The sequence below is a fragment of the Eurytemora carolleeae genome, unplaced genomic scaffold, assembly GCF_000591075.1.
Source record: "Eurytemora carolleeae unplaced genomic scaffold, Eaff_2.0 scaffold1021, whole genome shotgun sequence".
NCBI lineage: Eukaryota > Metazoa > Arthropoda > Copepoda > Calanoida > Temoridae > Eurytemora > Eurytemora carolleeae.
The window spans coordinates 197,389-219,760 of NW_019396999.1; the positions used below are offsets into that span (position 1 = coordinate 197,389).

Sequence of the window (22,372 nt, forward strand, 5' to 3'; positions counted from 1 at the left end):
AAGTCTCAATTTTTTTTGGGTAATCCTGTGTCGTTCATTTAGACGACATTTCTATTCTTCCATCTATAATCTAGATTCTACCCAAAGTGAATAAATACTAAAGTGGAACAGACTAAGGGAACGACGACAGGTTGGGCCATAAGGTTTAATTTGGTTTGGAAATAATTTCATGAAAAGATTTCGTTTGGAAAGTAAAGACTAGAAAAAATAGACTAAAGACATACTTGGGACATAAAATGTCGTCATCCAACTATGAGTTTGGTCCACTTTAGTATTTATTCACTTTGGATTCTACCAGCACCGAGTACTCCTGGGGCCCTAAACAACATTTATTCAAAATATTTAAAATTTAAGCAATAAAGTGTGTCCCATTAAGTATGACAGTTGACCACAATTTAGACATTAGGAAATATAAAATTTATACGAAATTTCTTCTCTATAGCTTTTCAAAAAGAAGAGTTAAAATTGAATTGATGACGCATGGCCAAGATTGTATACTGAATACTTAATTTTAGCCTTTCCATTCTAAAATATGTAAATAACTTTTTATGTATGTATGATACAGTAGTACACTAATACCAGATGATTGTCGTATTTATTCCTTCTTTTGATAAATAATGGGAGATTATGATTTAGAATTTTTTAATTTTGAATTTTTATATATAAATTGTTCTTTGAACATTATCAGAAAAACGTTATAAAAAAATACAAAATCTTAATAAAATTAAAGAAAAAAAAACAAAATCGTTAAAATTTTTGTTTCTGATTTTTACTGCAAATAGCATCTACAAAGTTTATAAATAAATATTTTAGAAACAAACAGAGCCAGGATTTAGATATCTAAGTTAAATTCGTATTTTTAAAGTTTGTCCATTGGATTTCAAGTTTAGTACAGGGGGTTTCACGAAACATGAGACTTGGTGAATAGTTTTGAATGCCTTCTTCCAATACACTGTCTTAGATATTAAAGACTTTTTGCAGTTTATTTTCTTTAAAAAATTCTTTTACTCAAATATTTTTTAATAAAATTTTAAACTATTCACTAACAGGCTATCCAATACAAAGGAACTGAGTTTTTACCACAAATTCAAATGTACAAATCCCACTATTTTTGTGTAGACTATTGATATTTAAAACTTAGCTGATTTGATCTAACATAATTCATAGTTTGAAATAGTTCATGTCAACATTGGATTGCAAAATATAGGGATTACAAATCCGAGTTTGTTGCAAAGATTCAATACCTTTAATTATTTTCCACTCTAACTAATGGATTAAAAGAAAAAAGAAATAGTAAAAAATAAGATAATTGCCACAGAATTCATAGTTAAAAATATCTATGACATTGGGGTGCAAAGATATCAGGATTAGAAAATACGAGTTTGTGGCAAAGACTCAATTCTTTTTCTTTGCTTAGAATTGTTAAAATTCAAGCTAAAGGGAATGTTTCCAAATATGAAAAGTTTACCTATTGTTAGTCCTCCCACTGGTTCAGTAGATGGGAGAGGATGGGAGGGGGAAGGAGAAAATTTGAAATTTCTAAAAATAAAAAGTTTAGAAAATATCATTCTTCTTCATAAAGATATTGAATTGCCTTGTCTGTAAGTTCTATTAAGGAACTGTGACATAAGTTTAAATTACCCTCCATCCGTTTATAAATTTTAAATTACTCTCCATCCATCTGAAAAGTTTAAATGACTCTCCATCCATTTATAAATTTTAAATGACTCTCCATCTATTTATAAAGTTTAAATTACTCTCCATCCATTTATAAATTTAAAAAGACTCTCCATCCATTTATAAAGTTTAAATGACTCTCCTCCATCCATTTATAAAATTTAAATGAATCTCAATCCATTTATAAAGTTTAAATGACTCTCCTCCATCCATGTATAAAGTTTAAATGACTCTCCATCCATTTATAAAGTTTAAATGACTCTCCCCCATCCATTTATAAAGTTTAAATGACTCTCCATCCAATTATAAAGTTTAAATGACTCTCCATCCATTTATAAAGTTTAAATGACTCTCCATCCATTTATAAAGTTTAAATGACTCTCCATCCATTTATAAAGTTCAAATGACTCTCCATCCATTTGTAAAGTTTAAATGTCTCTCCATCCATTTATAAAGTTTAAATGTCTCTCCATCAATTTATAAAGTTTAAATGACTCTCCATCCATTTATAAAGTTTAAATGACTCTCCTCCATCCATTTATAAAGTTTAAATGACTCTCCATCCATTTACAAAGTTTAAATGTCTCTCCATCCGTTTATAAAGTTTAAATGTCTCTCCATTAATTTATAAAGTTTAAATGACTCTCCATCCATTTATAAAGTTTAAATGTCTCTCCATCCATTTATAAAGTTTAAATGACTCTCCATCCATTTATAAAGTTTAAATGACACTCATTTCTCTTATTTCAATTTCTTTTATTTCAATTTCTCTTATTTTAATTACCTCATCATATTAGAGAACATCAGAAAGGTATTGTTTCTAAAAGCAATCAATCAATCAGGTTTTTTATCAAATCAGCTTATCTATTAATCGGTAAGACATGATAATTTTAAAATGTTAACTTTAATCTGAATCATCATTATTCTTAGCAAAACTTTAATAATTGTTTCCCCTATTTAATTTTTTATAATAGTACTTTCTTGAAATAATAGTACTTGAAAGCCTAGCAGCCTCTATCATAAATATAAAGAGGAGAAAACTGATAAAAAAATTGGATAAGATCGATATAGTGAGCTTTCCTTGCAACTGACTCTCCTATACATTTACGCTTCCCATACCCGAACGGCTGAACCCATTCGTCCTGAAATGATAATTTTGTTTGTGGAAAAAAACGTAAAACTATTTTTTGGCTAATACCTGCACAAATTTACCGTCTTTCAAAAACCTCTCTGGTCTAAAACAAAATAAATATAAAACAAACAAAATAAATATAATAATTTTTTGAATCAATACAATGAAGACGACTTTTACATTTAAGTTTTGATTACAGCTTCGCTTTCTTTCCATGTTTATGAGTAGCCATCTAATTGAAAGCTTGGTAGAAATCAAAAATTTTAATCGAAACTCGTCTTCAATGTCTTTATATATATGACGACAACTGTATCCAAGTCACGTGGATTTATCGGTTCTGTCAATATTCCAGAAAGCTATGACTTTCGATTACAATTTCTCCTATTAAACATATTGTTTGAGCCAATTCGTTCTTGAATACTTTTTTGCTGGCATATACATTTGGAATAAAAAGCATATAAAAAACAAATTCGTAAGTTTAAAGATTGTTAAAATATAAACGAAAACGCGTAGGATTTAAAATAGAAGAAACCGAATGCCTCTAACTCTGGTTAGTCCGGGGTGAAGTTGATTTGATAGAAATGCAAAAACATTGAGAGGACACACAATGCTATAAAGGTTGCAAGCACTCATGCAAAAATCGACGATAATTTTGCCAATTACTTCTGAAAATCTGAAGCTTCAAACAAGTGTAGATATCTAGGGCTACTAAACAGTTCAAATCAGAAAGTATGGTAAAATTAAAGGACAAGGCGTTGACGCACTTTAAAGTCAACCCAATCTTGAAAAATGATCCTGTAACGTTTCATGAAAGTCTAGATCTATGTGTAGATAAATTCACCTAAAAACTTCTGGATCCCCCCAGTGTTCAATATTTCTATGCATAGCGTACAAATTCATCTGAACTAAACTTCCTGAACAAAAATTAAAATTTAAACAAAAAATTTGTTGATTATAAATTCTATGGTATTTCTAAGGGGTCTGTATAGGTACTATGTCCTCCGTAAATAGAGTGCATGGCTTGTTCAATTCGCATTGGTAACTTTAAAACCTTTGTCTGATCAAGGATAAATGAGATAACATTACTTTTCTGCCTGAAATTTGATTATTAATCCTCTAAAATTCCGAACTCGGAAACTTTCAAAAATCTGCTCTTGACCAATAAAAGATCGATAATATACAAATCAGCAGTTTTTCACAGATAATGAACAATTTGTCGTTTCATATCAAATATTTCGTGATAAAAATCAAGTTAAGTTTCAGATTATACAGAAGATCCCCCCGACCTCTAGAAACATATTCTAAAACATCAGAAGAGCTTTATAAAAACTAGGAATTCAGTCGGAAAGCGAAGCGCTCCTTATCTTGCAACAGTTTAAGCTTTTCTCTTTAAACGGCTATTTTTCTTTGTAATTGTAAAACTGAAAATTTTGCTGAATTTTTTAAAAACGTTGATAGATCTCTAAAATTTAATGACATATTTTTGCGTCACAAGTTATCACTTTTACATTTAGAAACCATCAGTGGGGGTGAGTAGGCAGTAGGCATGGTAGGCAAACAAAATTTACGCCATTCAGTTTCGTTGTTTGACAAGGAAACAAACCCAAGTAACTGAGTTTTTGCCGCAAAGTTAAATTGTCTAATCCCTATATCTTTGCAACACAATGCCGTACTCCTTTGATACTTCAAACTATGAATTCTTTAAGATTAAGTAATCTAAGTTTGGAATATCAGGCTGAAAAGCTATAGAGATTAAATAATCAAGTTTGAAATATCAGGTTTCAAAGATTTAGAAAATTAATATTTGGAGCAAATACTCAATTGCTTAAAAAATGTAGGAAAAACAAATTACCTTTTGGAAGTGTATATTTTCCAACTTTTATATCTCCTGTTGTCTAGAAAAATAAAAAATATAAATAAAAAAGATAAATATTTTCTGTGCAAAACACCTTGAAATGAACATCATTGCATCAATTTACGATACAATGCTGCGCTCTGGATGTTTTCTACGCAAAATTGATCTTGGGAACCCTTAGTAACGTAATATTCACATAACTGTAAAGTAATATTAAATAATTATAATAAAATCATTTTTATGTGAAATAAGTGCACAATTCTTATAAGGAAATACAATTCGTGCAAAAAAGTTAATTACAAGTTTGTAATACGAACAAGATAACTTTTTACTACGTATTACTGAAATATTCATTTCTGCAACAATATATGATAAAAATTTACTGCGCAATACAACGTGACAAACCTTGAAATGATAACTTCTACAATAAAATATAAGAAAATAGAAAATAGAAAAAGAAGAAAACATTTTTATGAGAATTCTTGCATATCAGCAGTTTTTTTGATCAATGAAACCATTTCTGGTGAAACAAGTGCATTTCTTATTTTGCCCATATTTAAAAAAAAAAAAAATTGTCAGAAGATTGTTGATTTAATTCAACCTAAAGTCTGACCGCGTCAACCTTGTTGCACTGGCTAGTCCTTTTAAGTATCTTCTTTATTTACCCAATGTCCGGGCGATACAGTACAAACTGGGACCAGAATGGTTGACCCGGCTCGGTAATTAAAATGTACTACGGCTGCCCGTGTAATATTCCTAATGATTCGAACTATTGAGGAAACAACTAAACCAAAAGATTTCTCATATATTGTACTTAGTGAAGGTAGGCAGCCCTGGCTAAAAGATGTTCAGCCATGACAGTAGAGTGTTCAGCCAGGACAATAAAACGTTCAGCCGGGAGAATAAAACGTTCAGCCGGGACAGTAAAATGTTCAGCCGGGACAGTAAAATGTTCAGCCGGGACAGTAAAATGTTCAGCCGGGAGAGTAAAACGTTCAGCCGGGACAGTAAAATGTTCAGCCGGGAAAATAAAGTGAAGCCTGAGCCACTATACAAGGAAGATAAAAGTAAAAATTTCAATACTTTTGGAACCCAGTTTTACCCCGAAAATAAGTTTTTCTTATAAAATCTTTAACCTTAGAACTTTAAAACCAAGCTTAGCACATCCACATGATTCTTGAGTTCACCAATAAAGGCAAATATATGAAGGGAGCAAACAGAGATATAATATATCAATTCTCTCTACTATACAAGCTCGTCATAATGTCTGCTACTCTATTCCTTGTCTAAATGACGCTCTTCTGGCTTACATTTTCAACTTCCTGGCCAGGAACAGCTGATTACATTCAGTTTTTTTCAATTTGCCTAGCGAAGAAGAGCTACGCTGAATTTGCTACTGTAGAGCTTGTAGATTGAGAGAATTCATATTTTTTGCGTAATGTCCTCCAAAACTCAAAAAATGGAGCAAAAAATTACTTTTTATAAAAAACCGAATTTGCCACAAATCAAAAATTCCCCGTAAAAGTCCACTTACAAAGTTACAATTCTTAAAACAAACTAAGAAAATTCCAAAGGCTTAATAGATGCTAGCCAATGGGTTAATGCATTATGATCGGAAATACAAAGAAACAGACAGACAATTTATATAGATAGATAGATACCTTCCGAGGAGGGGCAATGGGAAGAACAGAGGCTAACCTCGAGATCTCAGTAATAGTAGCCTCAGTGTATACAAGCTCATTTCTTGATGCTTAATCAGTCAATCAATTAATCAGTTAATCAATTAATGAATTAATCAATTAATCGATTAATCAATTAATCAATTAATCTATTGATTTATTAATCAATTAATCAATTAATCAATTAATCAATTAATCAATTAATCAATTAATCAATTAATCAATTAATCAATTAATCAATTAATCAATTAATCAATTAATCAATTAATCAATTAATCAATTTAATAATAAATTAATTAATCAATTATCAATTAATCAATAAATTAATTAATCAATTAATCAATTAATCAGGTAATCAATTAATTTATTTTCAACCAATCTATTAACTAATAAATCAATTAATCAATTAATTAATTAATCAATTGATAAGTTTTAACAATTAATCTATTTATCAATTAATTTAACAAGAATTTAATAAATTAATTTATTAATGAATCATTAATCAATTAATCAATTAATTATTCACGCAATGTTGGAAGACATTTTTTTTTCGACTTCAGAAAATAAACTCTTATTGGAGAAAGTCACAAATTAGACGAGTTTTTAACATACCGAGTGTTATAACTGGAAGATGTGATGTATGTTCGTCCAATTCTTTCACTACCTATTAAGAAGAACAAAGTAGGGTGCCTTGAAGGATTTATTTTAAACTATTTGAACAAAATAACTAGGTTCTTACCATAAACTCAAATTTTATAATCCCTATATTATATCTTTGTAACCTAAATGTAGCACTGGAAACTCCGGTTCATTTCAAGTGCCGGGCCGACTTCGAACCTACTAGAGCAAGCTGTACATTTACAGTACGGTACACAAACAAGCAAGACGGGACGGTACGCCAAATAAAAAATCCCCTTCTAGTTAAACTTATGCAGTGGTAAACCTGTGATATTTCAAACTCTTTAATTCAACAGAAACAATAGTTTAAAATATTTAAGGTCTATAACATCGGATATCAACTAGCAGCTCAGCAGAAATATATGGATTTAAAATCAGTGTTTGTGGCAAGTTCCCTTTTTGAAATAAATTTATTAAAAATGCGGGAATACCTTCTCCGCCACTTGAGGATAGAGTGTACAGTACAGAACAGCGTAGGCTAATGTCTTGCTCATTGTACCGCTTCCACCTGTACAGAGAACAGTGTACTGTGTACCGTGTACAGTGTACAGTGTACAGTGTACAGTGTACAGTGTACAGTGTACAGTGTACAGTGTACAGTGTACAGTGTACAGTGTACAGTGTACAGTGTACAGTGAACAGTGTAAATATGAGTACACATAATAACCATATAAACAGTTTTACAAATGTTTTGTAAAATAAATCCCCTTAATTTGATAAATGGAAACACAGATTTTTAATCAATGTCAATTTTTACAGATAAAAGTAGATGATTTGATAATAAATGAAAGATACTTATCATAAATTAACCCATTAAAGGCCAGGGGGGGGGGGTCTAAATTTTTGTTTAGCCCCTCCTTCCCCTGTGGAATTGCAATACATTTTCAATGCCAAATATTCAAGGGCAGTTCATTAAAGATAAATAAATGATACCGCTAACTTTAATGTTCAGGGTGCTACAGGGTTTTAATTATCCCCAATAAAAGGTCGGAAAATTTAAAAAATAATTTTTTTTGATGGCTTTCTAAAAATGTGCATTTTAACATGAGCTTAATAAATTTAAAAGTTAGGACTCTTTTAGAAACAGCGATGGCGGTCTTTCAAGCGTCCTATAAATTTTATAAAAATTTCTTTACTTTTCTCTAAAAGTCGAGAAATTTCAATTATATCTAGAATTATAAATATATGATCACTGTTTTTATACATATATATATATATATATATATATTATTTAATTCCAAACTGTTTTTGATAACTGACAAATTTACAATCTTGTTATGGAAAAATTACGTAAATAACGATTCAACTAACTCAAAGGTTCCCTCAAACAAAAAATTCAGCTCATTTGGTCCATCCGTTTGGCCAACTATTGCTAACATTTATAAAATATATTATATACTAGCTGAAGTGCCCGGCGTTCCCCATGCAATTTTTTAAAATTTAATTTTGAAAAAAAAGTTTTATTTTTAAAAAAAATGTTAATTTTTTAAGTATATGTTACTGCCCGGGCACCCATGGTTCCCTCAACAAATTATATATATACAAATAAATATATATGAGTGAAGAGCTTTATTATACAAATTTTTGATATTACTTCAGCTCTATATATAATTGACTTTGACAAATATTCTCCCCGTAGAAGACAAAACCTCTTTTCTACAATTACAGTTGGGTGTATTTGTTCTTAGAGTATTTACATAAATATATATGAACAAAACTTTGGAAAACTTTTAACCCGTAAGCATACTAATCTAAATAATCATGTTTTTTTGTAGACTTTATTGTTTTTCCTTATATTTACTGGTAAACCCAACATACATGAAATTGAGCCGGAAATCAAATATATGTAAAACAATACGAGAAAACATGAGGAAAACAAACCAGGGAAAACAAACGAAAAAAATAGTATTTTTTTCGTCATAAATGAGACCAAGGGGTATTTGTTATTTTTCTCCTTCTTGTAGCTCAGCTTGGAGGTAATAAATAGTGATGGGTAGCTGAGCTAGGTAAAGCTATGGTTTCTAGCAAAAAAGAGCTAATCGTTTCGCGAAAATTTTGCATTTTTCGTTTTTTCGAGAAATTTCGCTGTTATCTGTTTCAAGAGAAAAAACAAAAATTTCGCGAAATAAGAGTAGAGGGTCAGTTTAAATTACGTTAGCTGTCCTTTTAAGATGTTTTCTCTCTCGATGATATTAAATATTACCTTGTTTTTCTCCGTTAAGAATGCATCTATATAACCCTTCAGTTCTTCATCTTCACGGAACCTCTCTGTTTCCGAGTTCACTAAAAATTAAATACAAATTTATCTAGGTTGAGACTTCAGAGACGACTGTACGAAATTCATACTGTTTGTTTCTTTATATTAATGATTTCCTGCTGCTGTAAAAGTCTTTCTTTTGTTGTGAAATTATTAAGTATGTCATGAAAAGACTATATTCTAGGTATAAGTATAAATTTAGCTTTAAAATTATCATATTTTAAAACTTTCAAGTTGTCTTTACAGGCTTTTTCTTTTGGGTAACCCTGTAGACTAATTTAACTTAATTACAGTGAGGACCAGAAATCATAGGAATTACAAAAATTCTGAAGATGTTAGGTACTTTTCAAAAGGATCTTTCATAGCAGTCTGGATGTATGTGGGTATAGTTACCTAGGTTTCTGATAAATAGTTTGAATTTATCCATATTATTCTTGATATCGGAGTAAATAAATGAGAAGGGAGGAACATATTTCAAGGATCTCATCGCAACTGTAATATTCAGATCGTAGAATTTACATGCTGGGTCATGATTGAGTTAAATTTTTTTGCGGTACCTCAGAAGACCCCCCCAAATTAAAGTAATTTTCGATTTAATGTTTTTTTAAATCAAATAATAAAAACATGAAAATCGGCAATTTTTGTTTTGTTTTCTCATGAATTAAAAATATGTAAAAATGGAGAAAAAAATCTACCTACAGGGTGTCCTGTTTTTAAGCCCTTTTAATGGTTTTTGTCTTACTAGTCTTCTGTTTGGTGTACAACTATTTACAACTATGTACAAATTTGTACAACTATGAACAACTATGTCAAATATTCAAAAATCTCTCTTTTAACTTCAGCCATCCAATATTGTTTCAGAAAAAAAAAATATTTACATACATCTGAACCCCTGTAGATTTTTCTTGTGGGCTTTCTGTATTCCAAAGTGTATACGCAGTCCTTAAACCAGAATTGTAAGAAGAGAAACCTGTAAGGAGAGGTTGAAGCAATCCTGGTCCCATGGTTACGAACACCAGATATAGGCAATTTTTTTGCATGGTATTAAAGAAATATTTTGAAAGATAAACATAAAGTAATCTAATTAAGTATGTATTATTATAATTTCTCAGGATATTTATTTTTTTTTCTCTGTTTTTTTTAGATTTTTGAAAGTTAACAGAAAGGAAATTTTGGACATTCGACATAGTTTCAGGCCAAACACAAGCATCCAACGACAAAATGTGACTTAAACGACCCCTTCAAAAATTAAAAACTAAAGATTAGAGCACATTTTCAAGTCAAGATTATTCTCTGTTTTTTGCACTCTAAGACATTTCAAATTTTCATTTAAAAAAATTTGTTGGAGCATCAAATTCACCTTAGCAGAATCATTCAACAAAACTTGAACGAATGATTCTGAATTTGATGCCGGTGCTCCAACAAATTTTATTACATAAAAATTTAAAATTGTTTGAGAGTGGGTCACTCTTAAATTTAGCATTATTACCAAATAAAGGATCGATTAAATTTTTCAGAGTTTTTGAGGTTTAATAAAAATTTTTACCTAAAGGCCCAATTGTACTCTCCATAGTAAACTAAAATTGAAAATAAATCACAGTAAAAAAAATGTTTATTTACTCTTAAACAAAGGAATTGAGTCTTTGCCACCAACTAAATTTTTCAAATCCTCATATCTTTGCAATCTGATGCTATAAAACTTTGATATTTCTAGCTTAGATTGTTTGACCTAACCGAATTCATAGTTTGAAATATCTAATATCTAAGACATTGGGTTGAAAATAGGGGTTTTATGCATAACTTTGTGGCAAAGATTTATTCCTTTTTGTTTTTTTGCATTTTAATATTACAGTGTTTCAATGGAATGAAGGTATTACAAGCTAAAATTATATTAACTTAAGAGTCAGAAGAAACTTTTCAAACTAATTAATTGCACAGTATATAATGCATTTCGACTTCATTTACCTTCAAATACAGTGCAACCCCTAAATATTAAGCTACTATAAGAAATGTTAGGTTAACCAGTTTACCCTTTTATTATAATATAATATATGTACAGTTCGATCAGAAATTTTTTTCATGGCACGCTTAAAGAGACTGTAGAGTGTAGACGTAATTTTAAGTGATCCTCCATTTATAAGTCAGCAGATACGATTCACAACGGTTCCTAACAGCAAGATTTAAGAAGATATGCTTGATGGGGTAATTTAAACCATTGTTTCTAAATAAATAGGAGAATTAAACACATTGTAAGCCAGGAAAATGGCAATTTCTTGCACAATATTGATCTGATAAAGGTTCTAAGAGCACCGTTATGAATCGGGTGCATGAACAGAAGGCCATTTTTAAATAAAAAACCATTTAAAATTAAAGTATTAGTCTTTTAAAGAAAGAAATGATAGAGAAGAAATCAACGAAATGAATTCATGATGCAACTACAAAATTGTGACAGCAGAATGTGTCGATATGTTTGCTGTTAGACGAGTTTCATACCACTGTAGTAAAAACCGGAAATAATTTTACGTCTCCTGAATCTCCATGAACGTGTTTTGATACATTTTATTACTTTTTCAATAAAAAGTAAAAACATAGTTTGAAAACCATGTACTACAAATTACAAACTAAAAGCACAAATACGTGCTAAATTTGGTAAAACCTGAGAACTGATTTATTTAATTTTCCTTGTTGATTAGTTGAATTTGTTCCTGAACGATTTGAAGCAATAATATGATCGGGTTTGTGTAAAAATTACTAATAATTAGTAAAAAAAAGTTTCAGTGGGAAAAGTGATTAAAGGAAATAAAAGCTGCCTTTAAAGGGACACGTTAAGGAAAAATGAAAGGGGGTGTAAGATAAAACGCTACGTTTAAGACATCTACCTGCTGTTCCTGTCTCGAGAAATTAATAAAAAACTGTGTCAAAAAATCTATATATATGAAATTTTGTATAAAGTAGTATCTCAGGTATGCTCCCATTAATTAATATTAATTAATAATTAGTTATTTATTAATTTTTATAATTGGAAAATGGATTGTTTTCGATTGCGGTTTCTCTTCAAAAGTGACTCATTTTTGTAGCCTATCTTCCCCCATAGGGTACTGCCTAAAACACTAAAAAATGGCAACCCATTTGGGTCCAGCCGTTTGGCCATCTAAAGCTTACATATATAATATATACATACATATATATATATATATATATATAAAAACTGAGAAGCTGTTCTGATTATTGCTTTATAGTTATATATATATATATATATATATATATATATATATGAGGGAATAGCTTTATTATCTATGATTATTGCTAAGTCCTGCCTTAAGTTTTTGATCTGTATATTCGAACCTGGAAGAGTTGATCAACCCCCATATAATATTGAGGGAAGGAAGATCAAAAAAGTCCGACATGGCCACAACACCGCTCTTAACAAATATTCTTTTTTTTCTGATTTTGATGCATTGTTTTCCACTAAACATTACAGTTTCACAGTGATCCACAGGTAGCGATCTCTCGCGCAACATGTCAACGTCTTATTTCTGTTTTTTTTTGGCTAAATTGTATTGTAGAATTAGTAAAAATCCAACTAAATTCAACGTTTTAAAGGGACTGTGAAGTAAATTCTATTCACTCCTCGTTTAAAAAGCTGGACTTTAGATAACATCCTCTAAAACCTTTATCTGAGCATTTATGAGAAAGATATCGTCGTTTTTCTGTCTGAAAAAACAGGAATGATTTTACACTGACAGGTTAATTTTGTTAATCAAGTAAGCCCTTCTTTAAATGGAGAGTCAATGAATTACGCTGACAGTCCCTTTAAATGGGATTTTTCTTGCTTGCAAAAAGAAAAGTTGAAGCCCAATTTTTTTTATATAGAAAAGAAATATTCACTTTTCTGTGAGTTTAGAAGTATTTTTTCAGGGTTAAATTTCTATGATTGATGATTACCTTTCCATTGATGAGCTGATTCATATATTGAACTAGTTTACTGGATTCTAGAACCATCTTATCTTCTAGGCTGGATTTACCCACTCCCAACTAGAGATACAGGGTGTCCCAAAAAACATGGGAATTCAGTGACGAATTTGATATCGTCTTTGTTATGAATTAGCATTGTAATACCTTATTTCAAAAGCCACAATATTATTATGTCTGCTAGAGTTTATTTTATGAAAAGGCTAAAATACTGTAAAGATGTGTCTATAATAACTCCGCAAGAGGAACAGTGAAGACGGACAAGTTTACTCTGTTTGTATACTGCAATTTTCTTGTTTTACTAAGTACCCGTATAAAGTCAAAACATAAACAAACAAAATTTGTGAACATAGCAGACGAAACTCATACAGATTACAGCTTTCTCAGTAAATCAAAGAATTATTTAAAAAGACGATATCGAATTCGTCACTGAATTCCCATGTTTATTGGGACACCCTGTAGCAAAATATTTAGCAAAATAATACTAATAATCTATAAGCATAGAGAATATAATATATAGAGAGGAATTTACTGGAAAAAAGTGTAAAACGGCCATTTTGTTGTAATGTTTCCATACTGCAGGTTATTCACATATTTATGCTATATAACCTGTTGGGCCCTGGAATATCATTTCATAGAAAATCTAAAATTATTGTTAAAAGAGAACCAAATTATGAAATAGGCTGGTTTCATAATTGACCAATGATCATTTCACATAGACTCTATGCCTTCCACTTTACAAAAGATGATTTTCCGTTATAACTATAAATCAAATGATGTTTTTATTCAACTATTCATTATAAAGTTTAATTAACAGTTTAAAAAATTCGAAATTGAAATGAATAGTCTAGGGAACATATACTGCATTAATGTACTCTACTGCATATAATTTGTGAACATTTACATGATTTGTACACGTTGAACTCCCTTTCAGGCTGAAAGGGACTTACAAAATTCATACCGAGAGATTCTTTTAATTCCTCTCTATATATTCTATTCTCTATGTCTATAAGTTGTCGGAACTTTAAGTTTTAGAAATTCTCTTTGCCTCAAGGACTTAACTGCAGAACTATCTTGCAAGTTTAAAAGATTAATAAACAAAGGAATTAAGTATTTGCCACAAATTCTGATTTTCTAATTCCTATATCTTATCAACCCAATGTTGGAGACCTTAGATGTTTCAAATTATGAATTCTGTCAAATCAATAAGTTTGAAATATAAAAGTTTTACGCCATCAGATAAATTGATTAGAAAATTTGAGTTAGTTGCAAAGTCTTTTTTACTTTTTGTTACTTTTTTGTCTGGGTTTTTGTATAAAATAAAAAAATTGAGTCTAAAGAGTTATAGCCTCCAGAATTATCCATCTTTGAGATTTTCAAAGAGCAAATTTTCGAACTTTACAATACCTAGCCAATCTCTCTCTCGAATGAATAGATTTTTTTTTTAAAATTTTGATCTCGAAAAAATGCTGGCAAATTATAATGAAGTGAAGCCAAATCTTTGTTATCACTTTCTTCCCACACAAAACGTCAAAGATAACTTTTTCTTGTAGAAAAAAAGAGAGAGGAAGTGGGGGGGGGAGATATTGGTTCTCCAGATATTGAGTCTTTTATTTTCAAATCCCTGAATCTTTGTAAACCAATATCGTGGATCTTAAAGATATCTCAAACTATGAATTATTTAGATCATATAATCATCGGTGTAGGAAATATCAAAGATTTATACCATCATGTTGAAAAGATTAGGGATTAGAAAATTTAAGAATAAATTAATTGGTTTACACTGAAGAGTTGATGATTATTACAGCTATCTAATAATTTTAGGTATTGTTACAGGGGGTCGGGAAGAGGAGGATAATGGGTCAGAATTAATTTAAGATGACCTTCATGCATTATGTGTCACAAGGAAACTTGATATATTAAAAGGAATGAAATATTTTTTTTAAATCTGATAATTTGATTATTTTTAACAGTGGGTGCTATATTAAAGTAACTGGAGGATACCGCTGAAGAAGAAAGAGGAAAGTGTGAGAAATTAAAATCTTTTTCATAGAGAAAATAACGATATTTTTCTCAATGTTTAAATAGCATCGTTGTAAATTGAACATGAACATTTTTTTTTAAATGGATGATCACTCGAAATTACGTGTACAGTCCTTTTAATACCTGCCGGAGAGTTTTGACTCCGAATTTTCTCTGATCCTTCCAGAGTGCTCCGTCAGGGAATATAATGCCCAGGGGCCGGTCAAACGAGTACAATTCGTCAAATGTCTAAATCAATTGGAATATATAAATGTGTCACACTCTAAAATACGAAAAGCAAAAAAAAAATCGTTTGTGTAAGTGTGGATTTAAAAATTATCTCAACCAACTGAAATTTCAGATTTAACAGGGTCACCAATAAAGATTGAGACTCGAAAGTCTAAAGTCTTGAAAGAGTCTCGAGTGTCTGAAGTCTCGAAAGTCTAAATTTTTAAAAGTATAAAGTCTCAAATGCCTAATGTCTTGGAAGTCTAAAGACTCAAAAGGCTTAAGTCCTGAAAGTCTAAAGCATCGAAAGAAGTCTAAAATCTTGAAAGTCTCTAAGTCTCGAAAGTCAAAAGTCTTTAAATTCTTTAAAGTATTCAAAATAAAGCACCTCAATTCAGCAAAGAAAAATTAGAGAATTCTTAAATAGTTCTAGCTAAAAAAGATAGCTGAGCTCGACATAGTTAATAATGATTTCAGAGACTGTAAGTGTAATTTCAATTGACCTTCCAAGGAATGATTGTGATTCTCTATTAAAAATTTGAAAACAGATTTCAATTGTGGTTTCTGTATAAAAGTGACTTGCGCATTTCTACTTCAGGAAAGCTTAGAGAAATGATCTGAATTAAAGGCTTGTAATGCTTTATAAAAGAAAATATCTATCACATTACTAATCAGATAAAGGTTTCAAAGGTATCATTGTGAATCAGGCATTGTCATCTTTGCATGGAGGCTCAATCAAAGTCTCAATTCAAGTCTCTTTAAGTATAATTTTTAATAAATAAACAATTACTAGACAAAAGTAATGCAGCAACATCAGAGCAAACATTTAAGATATAAAACTTAACTAATTTGTTTGCTTTTTTTAAATTTATAAATTCAATTAAAACTGTCTACTGTCTAGTGTCTACTGTCTTCTTTTCTACTATCTACTGTCTACTGTCTACTGTCTACTTTCTAGTGTCTACTGTCTTCTTTTCTACTTTCTACTGTCTACTGGCTACTGTCTACTATCTACTATCTACTGTCTACTGTCTACTGTCTACTGTCTACTGTCTACTGTCTACTGTCTACTGTCTACTGTCTACTGTCTACTGTCTACTGTCTACTGTCTACTGTCTATTGTCTATTGTCTACTGTCTACTGTCTATTGTCTACTGTCTACTGTCTACTGTATACTGTATACTGTCTACTGTAATACTGTCATACAAACTTGTTGCAAAAACCGATTTTAAGGGAATCCTAAATCTAAAATATATATTTTATTCCTACCCTATAATAGAAAAACGAAATAACTTTAGAGGAGAAAATAAAAATTAAGAATGCTTATCTTACATCGTAGTTTCTATAAATATTTTAATTATATTTACGATTAAGAACCTTGGATGGAAGATGAGAGACGGAAAAGTCTGTCATTGAAAACTCCTGAATCTCCTGGAGAAAAAAATTAATAATAAATAATTACATTTATTGATTTAGAAAATACCACTTTTTCACCGCTAACCGGAAATACTTGCAGGCAAAGCTAGTTTAATCTATTACATATTATAAATTAAAATTTAAAACATTTCTGAAATTCAAAACTTTTTTGAAATTCAAAACATTTTTGAAATTTTATTAAGAGTAGGGATGGGCAAAGTTCCTTTAACGAAACGGAGATTTTTAAAAAATTAACGGAAGAGGAACAGTAAAACTTTTAATTTTTAATTGTTATCCAAACGGGATAGGCGTTTTAGAAAAAAAATGTAATGGTTGAAAACTAAAACAAAACGAATTTGTTTGTAAAAAACGGCATTTGCATGAAACTTTCAATTTCTATAAACGGTTAATGACATTGACGAAAAAGATAAACTGTTAACGCCGTTAATGAAATTGAGATCGTTAACTAACGGTTACTTAAAAAACGAAAAATATTGTTCCTGAAACGAACGTTCCAGTTTAACCTATAAAAATAACGACTTCCTGAATTTTTTTTAACGGTTGGAACTAACTGTTAACGAAACGGCTAGAAAATGTTGGAACCTGTCCGGCCCTGAATAGAAGGAGTTGTAAAGATGAAAAATAATATAATATTTTAACTTTTAATTTGACGTAATGAACGAGAGCTTTATTATATAGATACAAGTATAATACCTCAAAACTCGAGAGAACATACCAATCCTGCATACCAAGACCAACCTAGGAAATCAGGTTTAAGTTTCATGTTTCCATAGTTTCCTTTCTTTTTTAAACATTACACGTTTTTCTTTATTTTTGAAATGCAACATGACAAATCTGAGATGTATGTTTACCCTATTTCAAGTTTGTTTGCTCGATAGGTTAGTTTTTTTACATTATGCTAAAATGTTTCTCTGCCTAAGGTTATTAACTAAATGAAGTTTACAAAACGTTTAAGAGAGTTTGGCTTTCCAGAAGGGTCTCAGTTGGTAGTCCTCAAAGGTCGGAGAAGTATTCTATTTTTTTAAATTTTGACACAAGTTTGAACGGTTTTTAAAAAAAACAAAAATTAAACATAGATTTTTGTCGAGCCCCTAAAAAGCCAAATATCCTCGAATGTTTCAAACAAGTATTTTAGAGGATACCTAACTTTATTCACTAGGCAATGCAGTCAATTTGCTATTATTTTCAAGATGGGGGCGTTTGTGTTCCATCTGCCACATTTTAAATTTTAAAAAAATTTGATGAAAATTATATTTTCTTTGAACATGTTTAATGGGTTTAAACGTCATTTTCTAGTGACTTTATGCAAAGATGGAAATGCCCGATTCACAACGGTACCTTTGAAACCGTTATATGATCAATAATAAGAAAGACGTTGTCCTTTTTCTACCTTATGCCATTCATATGTTGAATTGCAGTTGAAATGCGAAAGTCACTTTTGTAGACAATTAAAATAATCAGTTCTCAAAGCTATAAACATTGATATTTAATTCATACGTTATAAGGTTGTAAATCTGATATTATCATCTTTGCATTGAGAGTCACTTTGAATAACGCTGACAGTCCTTTTAATTTTACCTTCATAACGTTCCCGTATTTCTGAGCAACTTTGTACATCATTCTATACAATAAAACATACATACAACTTTGTACATCATTCTATACAATAAAACATACAAACAACTTTGTACATCATTCTATACAATAAAACATACATACAACTTTGTACATCATTCTATACAATAAAACATACATACAACTATGTACATCATTCTATACAATAAAACATACATACAACTTTGTATACATCATTATATACAATAAAACTTGCATACAACTTTGTGCATCATTCTATACAATAAAACATACATACAACTTCAGAAATAAACTTTTTACAGATTTGAATAAGTTTTTCTTATTCTTAATTAATAGGATAAGTTTTATTGTAAATGGTAGGCCCAGTAGTATCTTAGAACAGAATGCAGGTATTAATAGGGTAGTCCTACCTGTATATTATTAGGGTAGTCTCACCTGTATATTAATAGGGTAGTCGCACCTATATTAATTGGGTAGTCACACTTGTATTAATAGGGTAGTCCCACTTGTATTTAATAGGGTAGTCCAACCTGTATTCATAGGGTAGTCCCACCTGTATTAATAGGGTAGTCCTAACTGTATTAAAAAGGCAGTACCACCTATACAGGGTAGTCCTACCTATATCAATAGAATAGTCCTACCTGTATTTATAGGGTAGTCCCACCTGTATTTAATAGGCTAATCCAACCTGTATAAAAAAGGCTAGTCCAACCTGTATATAAAAGGGAAGTCCCACCTGTAAGGATATGATATCATCTTTGTATCAAAAAGAAGAAGGAACGGAGCAGAACCACAGAAAGGAAGTATTGGTGGACCAGGAACACTGTCTAAAACATACAACTTAAAAAAATATATTTCTTTTATGTTCAATAAACGTGAAAAAAACCTAACCTATCAGAACTAACACATGTTGTGGAACCTTAAATATCCTAGAGAATGGTTTCACCGACACCCGGTGTATAGTGTGTGAAGAGCCTACACCTTTACTATATCTCGAAGAAAAAACGATTGCTTGATAATTTAAAAGGAAGACGACATTTGCGAGGGAAAAACTTGAATGCGTTGCCCCCTTTGCAATATATTTTAAGACTAAATTATTTTAAGTGTTTTAAAATTGGTTTTGAAGTCTAAAATTGTATTGAAATTATTATGACATACGCAGAGGGGGGAGGCCAGCTCTCTATGCACGACAACGGGCAAAAACAATTTTTAATTTTCAAAACTCACAATCAAAACCAACAAATCCGCAAAAATTTTAATTTGTCTTTTTTTGAATTTTATAAAATAGATTGAATAGTGTTTTACTTTTTTAAGTAATCATGTGGATCAAAGATAGATGTTTTCTTTCCTAAATTCAAGGTGTTTAAATGTGTTGTTTGTATGTTTGTAAAAAGAAAACAATTTCTTCTTCACTGAGCAAACAATATAAACTGTAGTTGGCAGAAAATGAACCAAAATAAATCTAGGAATTTAGTTTTAAAGGATTAAATTAGATTTAACTCTAAGGAACTGACAGAAAATGTTGACAATGCATCCATCAGAAAGTTATGGGGATTTCTTGCCATTTTCAAAATACATTTTTTGTATAAGGAACATTCCTGATCGAATTCGAGTCTATAATAAATTTCGAAATTTTGAATCTGTTTAAAGTCTGTAAATTTTGACTTGAGACAAATCGAATTAAAACATTTTTAAATATATGCTATTTTTTAAAACTTTTTTATATAAATTGGACAGACACGTTGTTTTCGTTCATATATGGAATTTATACATATTTTTGTATACGAAAAGTATAAAAAATACTGTAAACCGGAGTTGTAATAAATATTCAGCAGAATGTATAGATAATAATGGCTTTTGATATAAGGGCGAGATTTTACCACCCCCCCCCCTAATTACACCCCTGATTAAATGTATTTTAAAAATGTGTACAAGACACAAATAATGTTTATTCGGTCCGTAACATTAGAGTAATTATAGGTCAAGTTGGCCCGCCTCTAAAGCGAAAGTAAGGTTCTTAAGTAAAATTACTTCTTTTTGAACTAACCTTCGACATTGCTATTGTTTCTCATAGTTTATAAATACTTAATAGTTAGGGCCCCGAATACCTAAAATTTACCAAACTATATAATAGCTTATTTCCCTACCTGTCGTCTGTGAAATAGCAAAGGACATTAAAGCAATAATTAAGTGAAATAGATATTGTTACAGAGCAAATACCAAATAGTTTTACCAGTAACTTATTTATTTTCTTTATTGGTCTGTTTACATGCACAATTGATGTGTTTTATGTTCATTGGACTATTTTAAGTCATAGCTTGAGTCTAAAAGTCACCTTTCTATTCCAGAGTTTTACTGTTATCGCTGTAAAAATAATTCAGTTTTATTTTATCTAGAACACTGCAGAGAGACGTTACCTGAATTTTTCTTATACAACCAAATACAGAGAAGGATAATGGCCACTGCTTGTAAAATCATTGTAAGTCTGAAACTTCAAAATGTTAAGACCAAATTTCAAAAACTCTTTAAGCTTTTGTTAGAATACCAAAAAAGTTAATATTTGTTGAAAGCATTGCTGGACTGGTTTATAAAGAATAAATTGAAATAACGAGCCTTATATCTTGTTATGGTATCCAATTTCTAATTCTAATTTTCTAATCCTAACATCTTTGCAACGTGATGGTGGTTCCTTCAATTATTTAAAACTTTTATACTGTCGAAAGTAGCAATATTTACAATTACAATTTTTTATATAAAAGGTGTACAAGTATAAATTTAGATTGCTAAGATTTAAGGGTTCGATCATTTTAGCTTGATTCAAAGAGCTGTGTAATATAAAGAGTAGGCATTGGGATTTATACGCAAAACCCGACGCCTCAATTGGGTTCAATAAGAAGCCATAGAATGCAGTCTTTTCTTTAATTTAAAATGATCATAGGACTTTTTATGCATTTCCATCACCAAAAACTTGGGTTTTTTTACGTGATTTGACATTAGAATTGCTTAAATTTATTATCTGTTTAGAATTAGATAAACTTTATTTTAAAACAGATTGCAATGTAATTGGTAAAAAAAAATTGGCTTGATTTATGTAATCACATGGTTACCCTTATTGCCTGCAAAAGGGATGTATTATAACAAGGTTATTTTAAAGAAAAAGGTTTCTCAGTGGCTTTAAAAAAGGATTTGTTCAGCAGAGCTGATCAAGCAGATCAGGGTTTCAAGGGTACCGTTGTAATTAGGGCATTGCTATTTGGCATGGAAAACATTTTAAATTACATAATCATATTAGATCGTGTATAACCCAAAATTGTGATTTGAGGGACAAATCAGAAAATTTAAAAACAATGAATCATTTTAAAAAACGTAAAAGGTTTTTTTAAAAGCTTTCTTGTAGAAAATACTAGGTTTTTCGAGTATTATGTGCTTAGTTTGGCGTTAAAGCTTAGGACGCTCTGTATACTCTGTATAACATATACATTACATATCTCAGAATGAGCAGGTATACAGGGTGGCCCACATCATATTAGATCGTCAATCGGTCTAAATTACGATTTTCGGGACTAATCAGAAAATTTAAGAAGAATGAATCATTTTGAAAAATTGAATAAGGTTAATATAAGAATTTTCTTGCGGAAAATGATAGGGTTTTCTAGTATTATGGGTTTATTTTGACGTTGAAACTTGGAGATAATCTAATATGCTATGGGACGCTCTGTAGTTAGTAATGAAAAATCAGCTGATCACATCTGTCTACTGTAGAAGCCAAAGGTAAACTGATAACGTGTATACTATTACACAATACGAAATATATATATATAATTAGGCTTCTGGAATTA

The 22,372-nt window shown here is 30.3% G+C and overlaps 1 protein-coding gene across 1 annotated transcript; it reads right to left on the reverse strand.

The window, feature by feature from the left end:
* Positions 1–212: 212 nt before the first annotated feature.
* On the reverse strand, positions 213–21,020 carry LOC111710927 (methyl farnesoate epoxidase). The gene is made up of 22 exons (XM_023485133.1): positions 20,951–21,020; positions 19,270–19,360; positions 18,516–18,558; positions 17,631–17,675; positions 16,878–16,931; positions 15,417–15,521; positions 13,224–13,313; positions 12,596–12,700; positions 11,960–11,983; positions 10,825–10,855; positions 9,672–9,770; positions 9,225–9,304; positions 7,453–7,548; positions 6,956–7,007; positions 6,326–6,414; positions 4,662–4,704; positions 3,651–3,723; positions 2,876–2,912; positions 2,758–2,819; positions 2,462–2,497; positions 1,469–1,539; positions 213–318 (listed from the first exon to the last, which is right to left on the reverse strand). Exons 1-22 carry the CDS (start codon positions 21,009–21,011, stop codon positions 269–271), a joined length of 1,437 nt encoding a protein of 478 aa, XP_023340901.1. The 5' UTR covers positions 21,012–21,020; the 3' UTR covers positions 213–268.
* Positions 21,021–22,372: the final 1,352 nt, after the last annotated feature.